The sequence below is a fragment of the Pongo abelii genome, chromosome 8 (assembly GCF_028885655.2).
Source record: "Pongo abelii isolate AG06213 chromosome 8, NHGRI_mPonAbe1-v2.0_pri, whole genome shotgun sequence".
In the NCBI taxonomy this organism is placed as follows: domain Eukaryota; kingdom Metazoa; phylum Chordata; class Mammalia; order Primates; family Hominidae; genus Pongo; species Pongo abelii.
The window spans coordinates 138,261,106-138,282,254 of record NC_071993.2 but is presented as its reverse complement, the minus strand read 5'-3'; the positions used below and the strand labels follow the sequence as shown (position 1 = coordinate 138,282,254).

At 49.7% G+C, this 21,149-nt stretch overlaps 1 protein-coding gene across 2 annotated transcripts in view; it reads left to right on the top strand.

Moving 5' to 3' along the window:
• TCERG1L (transcription elongation regulator 1 like) overlaps window positions 1–21,149 on the top strand; it is a 228,086-nt gene that overhangs the window by 163,015 nt on the left and 43,922 nt on the right. For both annotated transcript variants that reach the window (XM_009245942.3, XM_054523071.2), the window contains exon 7: window positions 13,002–13,156. In XM_009245942.3, coding sequence (XP_009244217.3) covers window positions 13,002–13,156 — 155 coding nt within the window. The remainder of the gene's footprint in view (window positions 1–13,001; window positions 13,157–21,149) is intronic.

The window sequence follows — 21,149 nt, the reverse complement described above, 5'->3', positions numbered from 1 at the left end:
AGGTCATCGTGGCCAAGTGTAAAGCAGGGAAAGGTCTTGTGCTTGGGGTTCCGGGCTGCAGTGGAAGTGGGTGGGAAGGATGGTGGGGAGAGGTCGAGTCTTAAAAGGCCAGTTCAGGGTCACCTGGGGGACCCCACAGGCACTGCCAGCTGAACTGGTGGTGGGGTGAGCAGGCACGGCCGCGGAGGAAGCTCTGATGGCTCCAGCTGACTCTCCTCCCTCCCGTGGCCAAGCCCAGAGCTCGCTGCCCATGTCTCAGGGAATCTCTTGCCTTTCCCGTGATGGTGCGTCCTCTCTGCGATGGTCCCCTTGGCAGTCAGAGACCAGGCCGCCCTCAGCCAGGCAGGGGTGATGGTCCAGGCTGTCGGCTCAGGTTAGATCCCAGAATTAGATCCTCTGTCTACGTAAGTGTAGACCTCAACCTTCTCCTAAGGAAACCTGGCTTCTAGAAGTTTCCACATAGGTGGGCCAGCCAAGCAGACTGGGCTAAAGCAGGCTCAGAAAGAGTTCCTCTTGCGTATCAGAGAGCCATCTGGGGGCAGCTGGAATTGGGATGATAAGGAGGTAAGGAGTTTTGGAATCCACTCAACACATCTACCACAAAAATCAAATTAGTCTTACTCGTGGTTGACTTTTTCATGTAGTTATTAAATACATTTTGAATAAAACTGGGGCTAAGAAATGGAGTGTTTGAGAAGACAGCAGACTGAATAAGACCTTCCATCTCCTGTGTGCAGTTATAGGGAAGAAACTCACTTTCAAAGGTGAAACTCCTCCAGCATTTTTCTGATTTGTGTCTGCTCTTGGGAAAGCATCTTAGAAAGCGATGAGGTGGTAGAAACTGGTTTAAAAGTGATGAGAGCAGAAGGGTGATGTTTCTCCTGTTCTCTGCAGGAGCTGGTGCTCCCTGCTAGAGCTCAGTGAATCCATACAGAATGCCAGCAGCAGACGGGCGGCATCCTTAGTTATTCTTAACTATGTGGGAGTCTCTCTGCTGTTCTCGCTGCCGAGAGGTGGCCAGACGCAGGGCCTCCTTGAAAGCATTAATGTAATGCTAAGCCCTTGAGAAATGCAAAATTAACACCTTGACAGGGAATAAAAATGAGAAAGAGCCGTCTACCCACTCTTGTCTAATGGCCTGGGCCAGTTTAACCATTAAAAATGGTGTCGAAGTTCAGAGTAACTTCTGTAGCCAAGTCTGCTCTCTGAAAATCAATTCCACATTCTACTGCTGAGTAGTTTTCAGGATACCATGTCCCAGCCATGGTATTGTAAGGAAGGTAAAGGAAATGAAGACAGCGCGTTTACTTTCATACCAGGTGAAATCCGATCCTCCTCTAGAGAAGGCAGAGCTTGTGTCATGGCAACAGTTGCAATGAAACTTGAATTACTTTTTTTTCAAATCTTCTTCTCGAAACTTTTAGGCATTTTAACAGTAGAACAGCGTTATTTTATGCTATTATATTATTATATAGCATTATATTATAATATTATAATAGCATTATATTATGCTATTCAAACAGTAGAATGGCATCTCCTTCGGAATTTCTGTATCTTCTTTTTTTGCAATTTGGCTTTAGACACAAATAGTAATTTTGAGGAAATTAAACCACTCCCACTTATTGGCAATAAAGATGTTTTTGGAGAGTTGATGACATGGGAAAATTTCAACAGTAATTGCTCAACAAAGTGTAAAATCCATAGCTTTTGGATTAAATGACAATAAATGTCAAAAACGATGGTTAATCAGCATCTTAAAATCATTTAAAGGACTACAGATTTACAAGTAGTTAGCTATTTTTGTGAAATTAAAAAATATATATTAAATATTGGTTTTAACATTATATTATTTTCTAAAAAAATTCAGATTACTGCAGTGCGGGTTTTATGTCATGTTCTGTTAATAGCACAGACCAAAGTTCTTTTTAAGATAGCTTGGAAGATACAAAAGTGCCCTTTAGGAAGTTGACAGTGTCGGAAGGCGCCACTTTCTGGCAAAGCTGATTCACGTTTTATCCTAAGAGGCAGAAGTCGTTAAAAGTTAAGAAGTATGGGGCGTATTATCAAAATGAGTACTGTGCATTCCTCTGATGTTAGTAGGTGTGTCTAGCCCAGAAGCCAGGGGCTGACTCTGCATTTCTGCCTGGAGAGGTAAGAGCTACGAGCAGACACCAGCCTAGAGATGTGCTTTGTGAGCTGTTGTAGATGTTGTAGCAGGATGAGCCGCAGACAAAACACCGAGTTAAAAAAGGAAGCGGTTTATTCGGACAGGGGCATCGGCAAGACTCCTGTCTCAACAGCTGAGCTCCCCGAGTGAGCAATTCCTGTCCCTTTTAAGGGCTCACAGCTCTAACGGGGTGCGCATGAGAGGGTCGTGATCAATTGAGCAAGCAGGGGGTACGTGACTGGGGGCTGCATGCACCAGTAATTAGATCAGAACAAAACAGGACAGGGATTTTCACAGTGCTTTTCTATACAATGTCTGTAATCTATAGATAACATCACCGATTAGGTCAGGGGTCGATCTTCAACTACCAGGCCCAGGGTGTGGTGCCGGGCTGTCTGCTTGTGGATTTCATTTCTGCCTTTTAGTTTTTACTTTTTCTTTCTTTGGAGGCAGAAATTGGGCATAAGACAATATGAGGGGTGGTCTCCTCCCTTAGTGTAAGCATCTTTCAAAGGGCTGTTTTGTATTTTCAAATCTCAGGGACACACTTTGGTTCTCCTGATTTTATGTTAATGACTTGTCCTTAGTTCTGACTTCATTTTCTATTTCAGTACCTGTGGGCAACATCTTTTTGAATTAGTTCATAATTATTTATTGGGGATGACATTTAAAAAAATGTTTCTCTGGATTTTCTAAATACAGGTATTGAGCATGTTTGACTTATGAAAAACTAGTATCAAAATCATGTTCTGAGATGAAGTTGGTAGAACTTTTCTAAAAAGAAAGGAAAAGTTTCCCAAGACATAATACATGTGGATGATGTTCGAGAAGAAAAAGGTGATTAGAATTGATGGTGATTACGAGAGATGCGGGGCTCGGTCACATCAGCCTGTGTCACTTCCTCCCGTGCACCGTCCCCTGACTTGGCAGTTGCACTCGCTAAGCTGAGGGACGACGCATCGGTCTTCTTTGAGTAAGTAGTGCTGAAGAGAAACCAAATGTCACTTCGGCCCTTTTGCATAATTGAGTCTTTTATTATGTCAGAGAAGGGACAGGAGGAGTCACTTGTCAGGGAGGGGACTCTAATGTTGAATTAAATATCAGTGTGGTTTAGTGAGGGAGGAGTTGGTGGGGAAGCTGCCGTTTAGCTGGCATTTGAGAGGTCTGGAGGGAGCAGCCCAGGGAGTGGGGGGTGGGCCGTGGGCTGTGCCACCTCCAGTTCCCTCTGAGCCGATTTTCACTGGTCCTCAGGCCACCTTGCTTTCATCCCCAGGCAGCCACCGGCTCCCGGACGTGCTGTCAGCCCCCTGTCTGCATGGGGCAGGTGGCAGTTCTGTCCATCTTCGACTGGCGACTGGCGGGCAGATCAGAAATCAGATGAGTCCCTGGGTTTGAGGAAAGCTGGGACTCTGCTGGGTGCAAGAGCAGGGTGACACCCCTTTCGAACTCCACAAAGACAGGCTCTCCCAGCAGCCCCCAGCCCGGGTGGAGCCCAGCTCTGGGTGGAAACCTGTGTTCTCAGAGGCTGCCTGGGCCAGATGCTGCCCTCCCGGCAAGCCTCCAGGGGCTTCCGTCTGTGCTGCAAGGCTGGGCAGAGCTGGCAGGGCCCCGAGTGGCCTCGGCTCAACATGACTATGGAGTGGTCTTTCCCTGCGGTGGAGTGGTCTTTCCCTGAGGCTCATTATTTAACAATGACAAAATCCGTTTATGTGAAATAACTAAAGACAGATTGGCAAAATCTTTTAAGACTTAGTTATGCCAAGAAGTTAACAGTGATGCCTTTAGGAGCACAGACACCTGAGCCCAGGGCAAGGGGAATTTTGTTTTTAGCCAAAAAGCCTCCGTTGTTGGTGCCGTGCAGGGACATCACCGCCCAGCTTGTCCACCATCTCACTTCCAGTGTCTCCCTGGCACTCCTTCCTGGTGTCTTTTTACCTCAAAGGAGGAAGTAGGGGAGCCCGTGCTCTTGGGAGGCCGAGGTTGTGTCCCCAGGCTCCTGGACTCTCACCGTGCAGCAGCCGCCAGCACCTAAAGTACCTTCTGTCTAGAACGTCACTAGCCCTATCGATTTTTGAGAAAGGACAGCAAGACGGCCCACGGCCCAAAGCGGAGAGGCCACACAGTCACGCGGCAGGTGCCCGGCCCAGGCTGCCCCTTCAGTCCCAGTACAGCACGCCTGTGCACGCTCGTGTCCTTGTCTTGCATATCTGTACCTTCTTCTCGAAGTGAGGGTTGGTGGCGGTGGCAACCATGGCCAGACACGGTTGGACTGGAGAACCTACTCAGGAGGGAAGGAAGGTGGGAGGGAGGTCTCCATGCGCTCCTCCTGGAGTCCTTATAAGCCCTAGTCCCTCACCCAGCTGCCAGGTGGATGGGCCTGCACCACTCAGTCCTGCCCAGGTTGGGCCCTTCCCAGATACAAAACCCCAGAAAAGGTGGGGAGGACCAGGAGAGGGAGAGAAGACGGCAAAGGGCATTGGGTGCGGCCCTTTCATTCTGAGAGCTCAGCCCTGGTGGCCCGGCCCCAGGGAGTGTGTGGCTTTGTCCATCCCCCAGGACACTCCTGGAACAGGGCACTCAGGGATGAAAGATGGATGGAGACAGGGATCCAGGGAGAGCCTTTGTGTAGTGGGGGACTGGGAGGGGAGCATTCCCTCCCCACCAGCCAGCTGATTTTGAAGCTTGGGGTCCTGCTATTTGCAGGATGAGTGTGGGAATCCTTTCACACAACAAAGCAACAACCCCAGTGTTCATTCAATGAAACCCAGATCTTCCTATATTGTGGCTGCTTGATGTGGAGGTACTGTACCAGACTTAAATAATGCTGATGCACTAACTATATCCTCTGGGATATGGGGACAGTTAGAAGAAGAGGGAATATGGCAGGTATCCAGAAATTATACAGTGTGATTAAAGAAGGGGAACACATGCATATTACTTAGAATGGGCATAAAATGGTACATAAAATTAACTCTGCGTGTTACAGCTGCCTCCGTCTAGTGGAAGCCAACCGTAACGAGTGGATGGATGGATTTCTCCGGGGAAACTGCGTTTATTTACCAGCTACTCACTCTGGTTCAACTCCATGCATTTCCCCAGGGCTCAGGAGCTGGGCTCTTTGTGGTCTGGATATAAATGGGTGGCGTGTTAGTTGCCGTCACTCGGCCTCCTCCCGGGTGTAATCTCTTACCAAGTCCTAATTAGCTCCACTCTTCACTGGGAATTGGGAGCTGTTTCCCCACACTTTGGGGCATTCCAGGGTGCTGGCTGCTCCCAGCATCGGAATGCACCTTGGGTATCTCTGCATCTGAGAACTGGGGACCTAGAGTCAGTGCATCCTGAGGCACTGCACTTACAACAAATGCTGGCCTAGGATCTGGGGAAAATTTGGCTGAATAAATATAAATCCCCAAATGTAAAGCCTCTTTCTTAAGTTAATAGCAAAGCTTGGAGGCCAGCTGGGAAAATCCCTCAGAAAGTCGATGAGAAAATGATGAGACCCAGTGGATAGGGCCGCCTGGAGCACTCCACCAGGACTCTGGAACACAGGTTTCTGGGGTCTCAGTGCATTTGATTCTCTAGGGAATGAGCACACGGGGCTTAGGGTGAGCAGCCCAGCAGAGGAGCAAGGGGAACCCAGCTTCCTCATGCTGCCCTGGCCTTTGGTGAACGTGCTTTGGTTTTCTGTGGAAAGTAGGACATCCAGGGAAATTCAGGAGGGTCCTGCTGTCCTGGCTGGAGATGAGTCTAAGCCAGGCAGCCCTGCCCTTTCCCCACTCTGCTAGAAGAGGCCATTCGCCCAGCATCCTCACACACCACTCAGCCTAGTGTCTGGGGAGGCTTCAGTGGGACTCTCAACTCTGCTGCACCTCTTCCTGGACCCACTAACACTGATGACTGCCCAGGACCTCTTAATGGATTCACCTGCCCAGACCCACTGATATGGTTTGGCTCTGTGTCCCCTCCCAAATCTTACCTCGAATTGTAATCTCGTAATCCCCATGTGTCAAGGGCAGGAGCAGGTGGAGGTAATTGAGTCATGGGGGCCTTTTCCCCCATGCTGTTCCCCTGATAGCAAGTGAGTTCTCATGAGATCTGATGGTTTTATAAGCATCTGACATTTCCTATGCTGGCACTCATTCTCTCTCCTGCCACCCTGTGAAGAGGTGCCTTCTGCCATGATTGTAAGTTTCCTGAGGCCTCCCCAGCCATGTGGAACTGTAAGTCAATTAAACCTCTTTTCATTATAAATTACCCAGTCTCAGGTATTTCCTTATAGCAATGTGAGAATGGACTAATACAGTAAATTCTTACCAGGAGTGGGGTGCTGCTATAAGGATACCTGAAAATGTGGAAGCAACTTTGGACATGGGTAGCAGAAGAGGTTGGAACAGTTTGGAGGGCTCAGAAGAAGACAGCAAAATGTGGAAAAGTTTGAAACTTCCTAGAGACTTGGAGGGCTCAGAAGACAGGAAGATGTGGGAAAGTTTGGAACTTCCTAGAGACTTGTTGAATGGCTTCGACCAAAACATTGATAGTGATATAGACAATGAAGTCCAGGCTGAGGTGGTCTCAGATGGAGATGAGGAGCTTGTTGGGAACTGGAGTAGAGGTCACTTTTGCTATGCTTTAGCAGAGACTGGCAGCTTTTTGCCCTTGCCCTAGAGATCAGTGGAACTTTGAACTTGAGAGAGATGATTTAGGGTATCTGGTGGAGGAAATTTCTAAGTGGCAAAGGATTCAAGAGGAGGAAGAGCATAATGGTTTGGAAAATTTGCAGCTTGACCATGCGATAGAAAAGAAAAACCCATTTTCTGGGGAAAAATTCAAGCCAGCTGCAGAAATTTGCATAAATAACAAGGAACCAAATATTAATCACCAAGACAATGGGAAGAATGTCTCCAGGGTATGTCAGAGAGCTTCATGGCAACTCCTGCCATTACAGGCCTGGAGGGCTAGGAGGGTCACCCTGCTCTGTGCAGCCTTGAAACAAGGTGCCCTGCATCCTAGCTGCTTCAGCATCAGCCATGGCTAAAAGGGGCAAAAGTACATCTCAGGCCATTGCTTCTGAAGGTGCAAGCCCCAAGCCTTGGTGGCTTTCACGTGTTGAGCCTGTGGGTACACAGAAGTCAAGAATTGAGGTTTGGGAACCTCCACCTAGATTTCAGAGGAAGTATGGAAGTGCCGGGATGTCCAGGCAGAAATTTGCTGCAGGTGCAGAGCCCTCATGGAAAACCTCTGTTAGGGCAGTGAAGAAGGGAAATGTGGGGTCAGAGCCCCCACACAGAGTCTCTACTGGGGCACTGCCTAGTGGAGCTGTGAGAAGAAGGCCATTGTCCTTCAGAACCCAGAATGGTAGATTCACCTACAACTTGCACCATGCACCTGGAAAAGCCACAATCACTCAACACCAGCCCGTGAAAGCAACCAGGAAGGGAACTGTACCCTGCAAAGCCACAGGGGAAGACCTACCCAAGGCTGAGGGAGCGTGCCTCTTGCATCAGCATGACCTGGATGTGAGATGTGGAGTCAAATGAGATCATTTTGGAAATTTAAGGCTTAATGACTGCCGTATTGGATTTTGGACTTGCATGGGGCCTATAGCCTCTTTGTTTTGGCCAATTTCTCCCATTTAGTATGGGAGCATTTATCCAATGCCTGAACTCCATTTGTATCTTGGAAGTAACTAACTTGCTTTTGATTTTACAGTCTCGTAGGTGGAAGGGACATGCTTTGTCTCAGGTGAAACTTTGGAGTTGAACTTTTCGGTTAATGCTGGAATGAATTAAGACTTTGGGGTACTGTTGGAAAGGCATGATTGGTTTTGAAATGTGAAAGGGACATGAGATTTAGGAGAGACCAGTGGTGGAATGATATGGTTTGGCTCTGTGTTCCCACCCAAATCTCGCCTCATGGTAATCGCCATAATCCCTGTGTGTCAAGGGTGGGACCAGGTGGAGGGAATTGAATCATGGAAGTGGTTTCCCCCATGATGTTCTTGTGATAGTGAGTGAGTTCTCATGAGATCTGATGGTTTTATGAGTCTGGCACTTCCCCTGCTGGCACTCACTCTCTCTCCTGCTGCCCTGTGAAGAGATGCCTTCTGCCATGATTGTAAGCTTCCTGAGGCCTCCCCACCCATGAGGAACTGTGAGTCAATTAAACCTCTTTTCTTTATAAATTACCCAGTCTCAAGTATTTCCTTATAGCAATGTGAGAATGGACTCACAGCCACTGACCTGCCCTCAGCCTAGTGCAGGATGACGGGAGATCCACGAGTGCTATCAGGGCCCAAAGTTGAAGTCCTGTTTCTTTTAAACTCTGCAGTGGGCAGCACAGAGCTCTTGCTAGTCCCTGCCAGGCAATGGGTCATCCTCTCACCTCTTTCAGCTTCTTCTTCCCCCAGTCCTCTGGCCCTCACCTGGCTCAGGGCTCACCCCTGGGTGTTCAGGAAAGCTGGTGAATTCCCAGGTTAGGAAAGCTCCCCAAGCCAGTGGGAGGGTTGGGATTGGATGAGGCCACTCAGCCAGTCTGAGCCTGTGTCCCGAGGCCTCTGGCTTCCGGATAATTCTCCCATGGCCGTGTTGCTTGTGGAATGCAGTATGAATGCCTGACACTGTGTGCACCTAGCAGCTCAGCGAACTGGAGATGCCTCAGTGAGCATCTGGCCCCTGGCTGAGTATCCCCACACTTCAGTGGCTCTAGAGGAGCACACAAGTGCTCCCAGCTCTGGGTGAGGCCGTTGGAGGCTGGGGTGCTATGCCCAGATCACTAGTGTGCATAGAACCGTGGGGGCCAGATGGCCTCCTGCCAGAAACATGGTGCTCAACAAGTCCATCTGCTGTACCCAGGTCACAGTAGGTTGCTCTGTGTTCTCCAGGTGAGGTCAGGCTCCTGAGGAGACCTTCACGGGTTTACACAACAGGTTTTAAGTCTTTAGTGGCTAGAGAGGAACACAGAGAGCCAAGGATGCTTCTAGGATTTGCCACTCAGACCAGTTGCAGCAAAACATCATGAAAAAACATCCCAAGCAATACTGTTAGAAATGGGCCCTCTTGCTGCCGGGAGCTTCAGGCTTGGAGCTGCCTTTCCAGCCACCGTCCAGTCATGGGAGCTTCTGAAGCCCATGAGGGGCCAGATCTGGGCTTGCTCTGGTCCTGACACGCTGGGCATGAGACATACAGCATGAGGAGGTGGGCTCAGGGTTTCTTCACTCCCTGCACCCCCGCTGGCATCAGGGTCTCATCGATGACTCTAGCTGCATTCCTTGCAAGATGGGTGCCTGGAGACAGAGCCCAATGTCACAGTAGTAAAACTGTCCATGTCCTACATGTTCCCAAAGAGCCCAGGCCTTGTGGGGAGCTAATAATAGGCTCTGCATGTGGCCCACTCACTCACAGCTCCACCCGGGAAGCAGGTCATCACCAGGTCTGTGTCTGGAGGAAAGGAGTCAGTCCTTACCCTGGGCTTATGTTCCCTATTGGCCCACGCTGTCTGCAGAGTTCATACAGTAGCTGAATTGTGCACAATTTACAGCACAGTGTGGTTACCTTCAGCTTTAGACTCAATAAAAACTTCCTATGCTAGCTGGGTTCTACACCATAAATGCATACCCACAGGCTCCCTGCAGGCCCCAGAGGTCAGGTATCCCTGGCCTGGGCTTGCTGGGGACAATGGTCTGCCTGATGTGAGAGCAGGAAGGGATCCAGCTACCTGGGCATGGAGTCTGCTATAGTTGGCCAGCCTCATTTTCCAGCCTCCAGCATGGGCCTGGCAGCGCCCCATGGGCCCGTGAGCCTGCCTCCCCTGAGGGCAGGGTCTGGCATGGGAGTGTGATACACTCTATCTTGGTCCATTTCCCTAGTGGGGTAGACTGTCCAGATAAAGCAAATTCCCATTCCACCCCCCATCTGAAGGGTTGAGGGCATGAGGCCACCAGCAAGGGGAGGCGACCTTCTCAGGGTCACCTGGTAGGTCAAGGGCAGGGCTGGAGCTGGAAAGTTTGCCAGGCAGAAGGGCAGGTCATACTCTCCCACATGGATGACCAGGCCAGCTGTGGCCAAGGCCTCCAGGCACAACACTTGGGGTTCAGGTCAGGGCTCCCAGATGCTGGCGCTCAGGACAGAGTGGCCCCGAGGGGGAAGTCCATTGATTCGTCTCCCACAGACTCAGGGCTCCAGCGACACATAATGATTCTCTTACAGTTGGGAGGATCAGAAGTCTGACACAGGTCTCACTGGGCTAAAGTCAAGGTGTGGGCAGGGCTGGATCCTTCTGGAGCCTCTGGGGTGGTCCATTTCCTGCCTTTTCCATCTTCCAGAGGCCCCTGCAACCCTGAGCTCGTGATTCCTTTCTCCAGCCTCAAAGCCAGGCATCTCCCGATGTCTGTCTCTCCATGTGTGTGTGCACGTGTGTCTCCGTGTGTGTCTACATGTGCACATGTGTCTCCGTGTGTGTCTACGTGTGCACGTGTGTCTCCGTGTGCACATGTGTTTCCGTGTGTGTCTCCGTGTGCACGTGTGTCTCCGTGTGTGTGTGCACGTATGTCTCCGTGTGCACGTATGTCTCCGTGTGTGTCTACGTGTGCACGTATGTCTCTCCGTGTGTGTGTGCACGTATGTCTCCGTGTGTGTCTACGTGTGCACGTATGTCTCCGTGTGTGTCTACGTGTGCACGTATGTCTCCGTGTGTGTCTACGTGTGCACGTATGTCTCTCCGTGTGTGTGTGCACGTGTGTCTCCGTGTGTGTCTCCGTGTGTGTCTCCGGGTGCACGTGTGTCTCCGTGTATGTCTCCGGGTGCACGTGTGTCTCTGTGTGCACGTGTGTCTCCATGTGTGTCTCCGTGTGCGCGTGTGTCTCCGTGTGTCTCTGTGTGTATATGTCTGTGTGTGTTTATGTGTGTTTCTCTGCATGTGTGTGTCTCTGTGCATGTGTATATGTGTGCATGTGTGTCCCTGTGTGTGTGTATATTTGTGTGCATGTGTCTCTGTGTGTGTGTATGTGTCTGTGTGTGTTTATGTGTGTATCTCTGCATGTGTGTGTCTCTGTGTGCATGTGTGTCTCTGTATATCTGTGTGTTTATGTGTGTGTCTCTGTGTGTGTCTCTGCGTATGTGTATATGTGTGCATGTGTGTCTCTGTGTGTTTGTGTGTATGTGTGTTTGTGTGTGTCTCTGTGAGTGTGTTTGTGTGAAACACCTCTGCCTCCATCTTCCTATCTCTTCCTCACTGATCTTCCTGCCTTCCTCTTAGAAGGACCCTTGTGATTACATTTGGGGCCACCTGAATGACCAAGCTATATTCCCCCATCTCAGGGTCCTAATCCCAACTGCACAGACCCTTTGCCATGTAAAGTGATGCACACCTGTTCTAGGGATCAGGACGTGGACGTCTTTGGAGCCATCATTTTGGCTCCCACACTCATGAACATGGCTGGGCTGAGTAGTGGACCTGGCACACCTTCTCAGGGTGATTTCTGGGAAGGGTCCTGGTCTGCCCAGGGTTGCCAACACACAGGGCCCCAGGCCCTGAGCCCTCTGCCTGGCCCATGGAATGTGCCTGGCTGAGTGAAGTGTGGAGTGATTTTCTCCATGCAAAACAGAGTGGCTTCTTTTGGCACGAATCCACAGCTCCTCCAGAACCTGTGCAAGGCTGGCCGGAGTGAGGCGTGAGTGGGCTATCGGGGGCCCAGGCGGTGCCCAACAGTACCCCCAACAGGTCGGGGGCCTCCATCAGAGGGAAGTCAATAGCTAGAGGTGGGTATGTGGGTGTTCCCACCCATTCATTCCTGCACTTCTGAAAAGTCCCAGGAGACTTGTAGAGCCAGAGGGACCTTTTGAAGTCACTGCAGGAAGCCGAGGCCCAGAGAGGGGAGGGGCTTGCCCCAGTGGAATCTCCTGGGAGGTCCACACCTGGAAGGGGCCTCGGTGCCAGCACAGGCCTCAATCTCTACAGCACCCTGACACCACTTAGGGGTTAAACCCAGAGCGCAGGCTGGCCTTGCTGGCCTTTATCTGCCGTGCTTGCTCGTGGGGACAGCACGGGGTCAGAGGGTCAGAGTGTCAGAGTACAGAGTCTTCCGTGCACCTCCATGCCGCAGGCTCCCGGACCCACATTCCTTAGGGAGGGACTTTTTTCCTTTCCTTCCCTCTCATTATTTTTCTTCTCTTCATTTTTTTTCTTTTTAATCTTTTCTGATAACTTTTCACAGATAAGGGGTTTAAAAATGGCACATAATTCCTTTTAGATATCTTCAATTTCCATATATGAAAATACAGATCTTCCTTATTTGCCCATCCACAAATGAGCAGGACACCGGGGCTGTGGTTGCTAATGACAGCAGCCGTTTTAATTCTGCTGCTGCCGGAGGGTAATGACCTGTGGCCGTGCGCACTGCTTGATGGCCATGCAGAGCTCGACTGGGGAAGTGTAGGGAGCCGCTCTCTGAATTACTCTATTGTGGGAACCAGGGCCAGAGGCGCCCCAGAGTGCTCTCCATCTGGAATGGAATTTCACTGAGGCAGTGACAGCTAGCGGTCTGGAGAGAGCTCTGCCTGCGTGTGACCTTGATGAGCTGCTTGGCTTCTCTGAATGTTGGTGTTCTTCCTGGTCTAAGGCTGGTGATAAGAATGTCTACCTGTTAATCAAATGAGTCAGATCCGTAAGGTCACCTAAAAAGGCAAGCTTTGTCTTTAGTATTCATACTGTCCATAAACAAGCTTTGCAAATGTGTGGATTTCGGTCCTGAGGGGCTTTTTCAGTGAGAGTTCATGCTAACGACTTTCTAATTAAGTGTCTCCGAGAGCGACTGAGATGAGTTTTTCCACTCAAACAGGTGTGTGGTCTGGACGGGCGATGACCGAGTTTTCTTCTTCAACCCAACGATGCACCTGTCTGTCTGGGAGAAGCCCATGGACCTGAAGGACCGCGGAGACCTCAACAGGATCATTGAGGACCCACCCCACAAACGCAAACTGGAGGCACCAGCAAGTAACTAAGCACTGGGTTATTTACACCTCCTTTGAAGTGTTTAAGCTGCTTATTTCTAATGAACGTAAAGTGAAAGCATGTTTCTTCTTGGTTATGTTGAAAATTGGCTATTAAGGAATCCTGTGCCTGATTGCAGAGTTTAGTAATCAAGTTTTTATGGCACTTCCTGCAGAAACCTTGATCCTTCCAAGTGGTCGGCTCTGGCTGTCTTTTTGCATCACGTAAGGTGATTAATGCAGAGACGGCCATTCGTTCCATCAGCCCCTCAAAGCTTCCATCCAGCATCACTGTTACCCAGCATTTTATTCTTGTTCCAAATGTCTTATGAACGCCACTTCAGAGACCAGATGTACACAGATGGGAGTGTATTTTCTTCCACCTTACATTCACTTTAGACCTTTGCACCACATCGATCTGCTGTTGTGTTTGGATGGATGCCTCAATTTGATAAAAACCTGGTCACGGACAGGGGAAGAGATTTTCTTCAGCTGTAGAGGAATGGGGTGCTTGGCAGAGGCAGTTGTTTCTGACAATGCCTGTAAATCTTGTTTCGCCAAGAAACAGAGAGGAACTTTTAGCATTTTCACAAAGGATCTTTTCTGATTAGATCTAATACATATTTTATTAGCTGCTGCGTTGGGAAAGCCTCCTCCCGGAGCATGTGGATTCAAACGGTCTTGACTCCACTGCAGACATTTGAGAGCAGGAGCTCCCTGCCAACTTGAGAGGCAGAGATGCCTGGCTGCAAGGCCCAGGCCGGTGAAATGGGAGCTTGACTCTTTGTTTTGGTTTTGTGTGGTATTCTATTGGGTTCATAGTGGCATTTTTAATTTCACATCATTGAGGGCTAATGCTAGATGATGGCAATTCACACTTTGTGTGAAATCCAGAGGTATTTGACTGAAGCTTCAGAAGACAGTATTATAAAAGTTTTATCAGTATTTTTAACCATGCTAAGAGACATGGTGGTAGTCTTTTAAGATTGAGACATCACACATTTAAAATGTTTATTCCACTTAAAATAGTAACAGCATTATCCAGAGACTGAATCAACTGATGTTGGGAAAAGGAAAATCTCCAAGGTCCATATGGAATTGAGTCTGTAAAACGTTGCTGTATTTACGGACAGTGAAGATTGAATTTGGCAATTGCATTTCCTCCTTTGATCAGGTCACATTCATTATTAAAATGGGGCCTTGTACGTCTTGAAAGAGTGCCTTAAAATCATTACAGAAAGCACCCTCTCAAGGTTCTTACTCATGGACAAGAGGATGGTGCACAATTTAGGGAAATCATGACACCCTCAGATCCCACGGGAAACATTAAGGCACAGTTTGTCCTAACAATGATTTTACTTGCTTGGCAAAGGCAGATCATCCTGGCAGATTCCTCACTCCTTTCTTTAGCTTGCGTTCTTGTAGATAATTTGGTGCTGTTTCATTTTTCCCCCAAAAAGTTGGTAGTAATGAGAAAGAAATGAACTTATTAAAGGCAATGCATAGTTGCTCTCTCATTTCTATTGTTTGGACCAAATCAGGTCAGGTCTGAAAGGAGGTAGGGAGGCGTCTGCAAACGCCCCCACTGGGCCACCTGCGGCCTCAGGGCTCACCAGGACTGTGGGTGGACGACAGGGGCCCGGATTACCTGGCTCATAGCTCGATGCTCAGTCTCCTTCTTTTAACAAGAATCTCATGTTATACTCTGAAAGGTAGAGAGTTAAGGTTTTACAACCAGAAATACCTGATTAATTTAGATTTAGCATGTTTTGGTATTTTGTCTGATACCCATTTTATTATGGTAGACCTAAGTACTCTACTTAGACATCACAAAATTACATGTAGTTATAAAACGATTTTTAATCTTACTTTCCTCCTCATATAAAGAGAGGAAGAGATTTATCTTCAACCAGTCTTTTTTTTTTTAACCTGAATCTTAAGGATATGCAAATGACCTCGATTCTCAACTTCCGGTTGCCGGGATAGAAGTGATGTTTACGAGCACAACTTCTCATTCCCTAAAATGCACTCAGAGGGCTTTGCAGTGAAACAGTTAGGACAGGAGGTGTTTCTAGAGGGTTAATTAATGATCAGGGAACAGAGTTGATGACCTGCAACCATCAGCAGTGACTGGCATTCTCCCTGGCTGATCATTCATTGTAGCTCGTCAGATATTTAACCCTAATTATGATAACAAGCTTTAGGGGAGGTGGCTCGGGGTGGAGAGTTTTGTTTTTCACATTTTGTTCGACTATCAGTCATTGTAGATTTGAATATATTCATACCTATTTGTCGTCTGCAATGGGACAATTAAGCATTACAGTCAACATCCATTATTTTTCAAGAGGCAAATGAAGTAAAAGAATTTTGTAAAATGGCTGCCACATTGAACTGCTCTTAGGTTTCGGGGGCATGTGTGTGTGTGTGAGCGTGTGTACCTGCCTGTGCGTGTGTGTTCAGTGGGGATATGAGACGTGGAAGTTGTGGCTCACAGCGCCAGGCAGCTGTGGGAGACAGGATGCAGCGCCGCCAGAAGTGCTGAGACGTTCCTCATTCCACAGACAAGGAAAGAGTCCCCTTTGTCATTCTGTTAGCACTGCTGAAGGATTCAAGCGAAGTCTTGAATTATTTTCTTTTTCTTTTTTTTTTTTTTTTTTTTGCAGTGCATCCAGATTTGTTATAGCTGTAGTAACTGTGCTGTTAGTTGAGAAGAAATGCCAGTAGAACTGGAGGAAAATGAGAAGTGCCAGGCTTCACCCCCAGCCCCATCCATTCCATGCCATGTGGTTCTCGGGGATCTTACCAACGCTTCAGTTTGGAGGGTGCTGGCTGTTGTGTTCCCACCCATGCCTGCGTTTCCCAGGCCTATCAGAGGCGTGGTTCTCGTACTGTCTTCGCCTGCAGCAGCCAAACCCTGTCTTGGTAGTGACGGCAGAAACCCCCCTGCCATCTGGCTGTGCACCTGCCGCCCCGCCACCTTGGCCCGCTCTGCCTGCCCTGGCCACGGGGGCCACCTGTCACTTCACTGGGACTTTTGGTGCAGCCTGGTGGGAAGTGTTGGAGCTGGGGCCCTCGGGTTCTTCCTCTGGGGTGGAGGGAGGAGAGGCGGGGGAGAGAGAGGGAATACATACCCCGGCCTCTTTTCTTCTGCCTGGCTGTATCTGTTAGTGCCTCCCAGGGGTCGAGGAGGACCGGGAGCCCTGGGGGAAGAAGTGAAGAGGGAGCCTTCTCATTGCCTTGGGGAGGGGAGGGACCACCTGCAGGGACCCTGGGTATGTGCAACCCCCACACTTGGTTCCTTGGACTCCCCTCCTCAGTCCCATGCAGCAGGTGCCATCAGCATTGGAGACCCCTTTGCCGCTGTAACAAATTATCACCACGGGGCTAAAAGCCACACAAGGTGATGATCTTACAGTTCTGGAGGGCAGACGTCCAGCAGGGGCCTCACTGGCATCGGCAGGGCTGTGTTCTTTCTAGGGGATCCAGGGGAGATTTCCTTGACTCCTGGCCCCCTCGTCCGTCTTCTTGCCTCTCCTCTCTCTGGCTCTGGCCCTTCTGCCTCCCGCTTCCACTCTGAGGGGTCCCTGTGGTCTCTGGGGCCACCTGGATGACAGGATGGTCTCCCACCTCAAGGGGGAGCTGTTTAGCAACCTCCATCCTTTCTGCCAGGTAGCCCAGTGTATGCACACCTTCCAGGATTCAGATGTGGGCATTGCTTGGGAATGGTGGGGGGCATTAATCTGTGACGCATGCCTGCTTTACAGAAGAGGGAGTTTAAAAAGGAGCTTACCTAACTGGCCCAGGGCCACATCTCTACTGAAGGGGAATGGGGATTTGCACCCCGGCGGGTCTGATGCCAGACCTGAGGGCAGCCTGTGATGGACACAGGTGACTCTTTGTGCAAGCTCACCAGGCAGCAGCTGCAGCAGCCGTGCACTCAACACTGTCCCTCCCTAGTCTGTGGGCAGATGACGTGAACTTCACTGGGCTTAATTGCTCTGTAAACACTTTAGCCATTTATATTCAAGACCAATGTAAATTGATAATGACATTCATTTCACCAAGTAGGATGTAAAATTGTCTGGTGAGTAAACACAGCTGTGACTGGTGAATGGGTCACTTTCCTAAGCGTTTGTCAGAGAAGACAGTGCACACTGGATCTATCTCACCAGGGGCCCAGGCAGCCGGGGCACTTGGGGGGACCCAGGGCCGCTGAAAACACAAATGCCAGAACCCTGGAGGGTGGTGAGCTAGTGTGGTTCTGTCTGTGAGGATTCAGGGTGATGTGGGAGGCTCTGCCCACCTGCAGCCCACCTGCCCCAGGCTCTCTGGGAAGAATCCTGGCCTTCATATGACGGCACCCTCCACTGGCCTCCAGGGCCTGAGCCTCCTCTTTGCACAATGAATGATCCAGGTGGCTTGTTTGCTAAGCTCCATCCTAGTGCCCACCTTGTTTAGTCTCTACAACATGGTGCCAAGATGAAGCAGGTGAGCTGTGACAGGTGTCTCTTCCTTGCAGAATCCTGAGTTGACTGTGCAGGAAGTTGAGTGTGAGGGTGGAGCTTGCAGGGCAGCCGGTGCAAGGGAAGGAGTGAGCTGGGATGTGCAGGAGCTGGGAGAGTCTCTAGGACGTTCTGATCACACTCACCCCTCAGCTTGCTGTGTTTGGCCTCCGCTGGGAGGCCGGGTGGGCAGGGCGGGGGCTGAGCCAGGCTCCTGGATTCACCAGTGAATTCGGTGGAGAGAGAGAGGTGCTAGAATAGCATTTTTCAAAGTAGTTTCCCCCAGGACCTAAGACATCAAGCCACCTCCAGGGCCGGGAGCTAAGGAAGGAAAGGGAAGGGAGGGGAAGTTGAAAAGGAGGAAAGGAAAGGAAAGAAGGAAGGGAGCAAGGGAAGGGAGGGAAGAGAGGAAGTTCATTTTCTTCTGAACCAATCCTTTATTTAGGGACTGGTGACTGGCTAAGCACTGGGCTAGACACAGGACGCCAAAGATGAGCAGGTGTTGGGCAGGGAGCGCCGTGCCTTGCGGGTTGGGGAAGAGAAGCAAGCGACAATGGATGGGTGGAGTGAGGTGACCCCGCACAGCAGCCAGGGGCTTCTCCCTGAGGCACAGTCACTCACACTGGACCCCAGGAGGCAGGGAGGGGAGGTAAAGGGTGTGTTTTGAGCTCTAAGGTAGGAGGAAGAAGGTGCGCTTGAGTCTGAGCTGAGAGGGATGGAGGATGGCTGTCTGGGGACAGTGAGCCTCAAGGAGTGGAAGGCTTGGGGAAGCCCTGCAGTGATCACAGCACCCGTGGTGTGGCATTTCCAAGTGGCCACGGGGAGGTTCCCCATTATGATTATTGACCAAATCCAGAACTTCCTCCCTGAGTTTCATCTGGGAGCCCAGGCCTAGCAAAGCAAAGTGACCGTGTCAGGACCATCTCCTATTCGGTGTAGTTGCAGCTCTGCTACAGCTCTTTCTATCCCTAAACTTCACACCCATCACATTTCTCTCATACGCAGGATGCAATCTAGGAATACAGAGAAGTCCAGTTTCGGCACCTGTGAGCACCTGGCCGGACCTGCTGGTGGAGTGAGGTGGATCAAAACCGGCCCCTGCACAGCCAGGCCTCTTGCCCCCCAGTGCAGGCGGCACCCCCACCACCTCTCCTGGCAGGAGCTCAGCCCACAGGACCCTGCTGCCCTGAGTCATGTGCCTTGCACTCTCTGCCAAGGGCTCCTGCTCTGCATCTCATCCCGGTGCCCACCCTTGTTTGCCTCCAGGGCATCCCTCGCACAGCTGTCTGCCTGTGGATGAGTTCTGGCGCAGTCCCTGCAAGGTGCTCTCTGGGGTCCTGGCCCATGCAGGAGGACCCCCCACTGTGCCCCTCTTTGTGCCCAGGAAAGCCACAGTCCTGGGAGAGCACTGACTTTTCCACGAAGATGCTGAGCCTGAGTGCTGCCTAGATGGGGGGGACCTGAGGTTAAGGCGTGACCTGGGGTTCACATCCAACTCGCAGGGTTGAGTGCAACTGTTCTGGGGAGGGAGGGTGACACCACCTTCTAACCTACCAAGCCCCATCCTCCTCAGGACTCAGGATCCGAGCGAGCAGGGTAGGATATTGGACAGGATGTGGAGCAGGAGGCCCCATCAGAGAGGGCAGAGCACACAGCTCAGAGCCACTGGGCAGCAGGGTCCTGTGGGGCTGAGCCCCTGCCAGGAGCAGGGGTGGGGGTATCACCTGCACCGGAGGTGAGAGGCCTGGCTGTGCAGGGGCTGGGTCCACCAGCAGGTCCAGCCAGGCACCCACAGATGCCAAAACTGGACTTCTCTGTATTCGTAGGGTGCATTCTGCATATGAGAGAAATGTGATGAGTGGGAAGTTTAGGCATGCCAAGGATCCCATCTGAATGCGAATTTGCCTTACACACCAACATTCAGCTCCTATGATTCCATAGTAAGTTTTACCAAAGGTTGTGCCTACCCTCTCTAAGAAGACTGACAAAATTAGGTATATTCCCCACCACTCCCAGAAAGGAAGACATTGGCTCAGAGACTCAGGACTTTTACTACCTGATGCAGCCAGCCACATTCCCTGAACTGAGTGACTTACAAACACACTCAGACACACACACAAATGCACACACACACTCAGACACACACACATGCATATACACACACTCAGACACACACACAAGCATATATACACACTCAGACACACACACGCATATATACACAGACACACACACATGCACACACACACTCAGACACACACACGCATATACACACACTCAGACACACACACTCAGACACACACGCATATATACACACTCAGACACACACAAACGCACACACAAACACACACACGCATATACACACACTCAGACACACACGCACATACACACACTCAGACACACACACACGCACATATACACACTCAGACACACACACACACAAACGCATATATACACACTCAGACACACACAAACGCATATATACACACAGACACATAGAGACACACACAAATGCATACACATACACACACATATACACACACAGACACACAAGCACACACAGACACACATATACATACAGAAACACATACACAGACACATACACAGGCACATATACACACAGACACACACAGACACAGACACACAGACACACACAGACACACACGCACATATGCATAGCCTTGCTGGCAAATGCATAAAAAACAATACATTTTAAAAAATACATAGATATTGGTGTGTGTGCATTAATAAAACATGTTAGAGATTGACATGCTGCTGCACGCTGTCTGCACCGCACCTGTAACGCGTCTTGGCTATCTTTCTGGCTCAGAGCCTCTCTGTTTCCCGCACCCAGTTCCCTCTCCCTCCAATCCCCTGCTTTTCTCTCCTACCCATCTCCTGTCCCCCGACCCTTGCCCTGTCTGGATGCATGATAACTTCCTCAGAGCCTCCTCTTGGATGGACATCTGGGTCATCTGCTTTGCGCTCACACACACAGTGCTGGAAAGAACATCTTTGTACCTAGGTTTTTACCTTAGGAGTGTTTCTGCAAACATATCGATGGTGTAATTTCACATTATTAGAATTGTTGTCTCAAAAGGTACATGCATTTTAGATTTTGGGCAGCTATTGCCGAATCTTCTCCCAAAGAGATTGAACAGTTCACACTTGTACTGGTAGATTCTGCATGATCTCCTTAGCACTGTAGAGCATCAGACTTAATTCTTAAAGCCATTCTTTGCTTCAGTTGGCATTGCTTTAATTTTGAGTGAAATTGAACAGTTTTTCACAGGTTTGTTGGCCGTTTGTTTTGTGTTTGTGTTCCTTATCTTTCTTATTGAGTTATTTGGACTTGAAAATGAAGGCTGTCAGTGTTTGGCTACAATATTATTACAATATTTTACTGGTTGTTCGATTTTTTTGCCATAGAACAAGTTGTCCTTGATTTTTTTTTCTCATTGTGGTAAAATATATATAACATGAAGTTAACCATTTAAC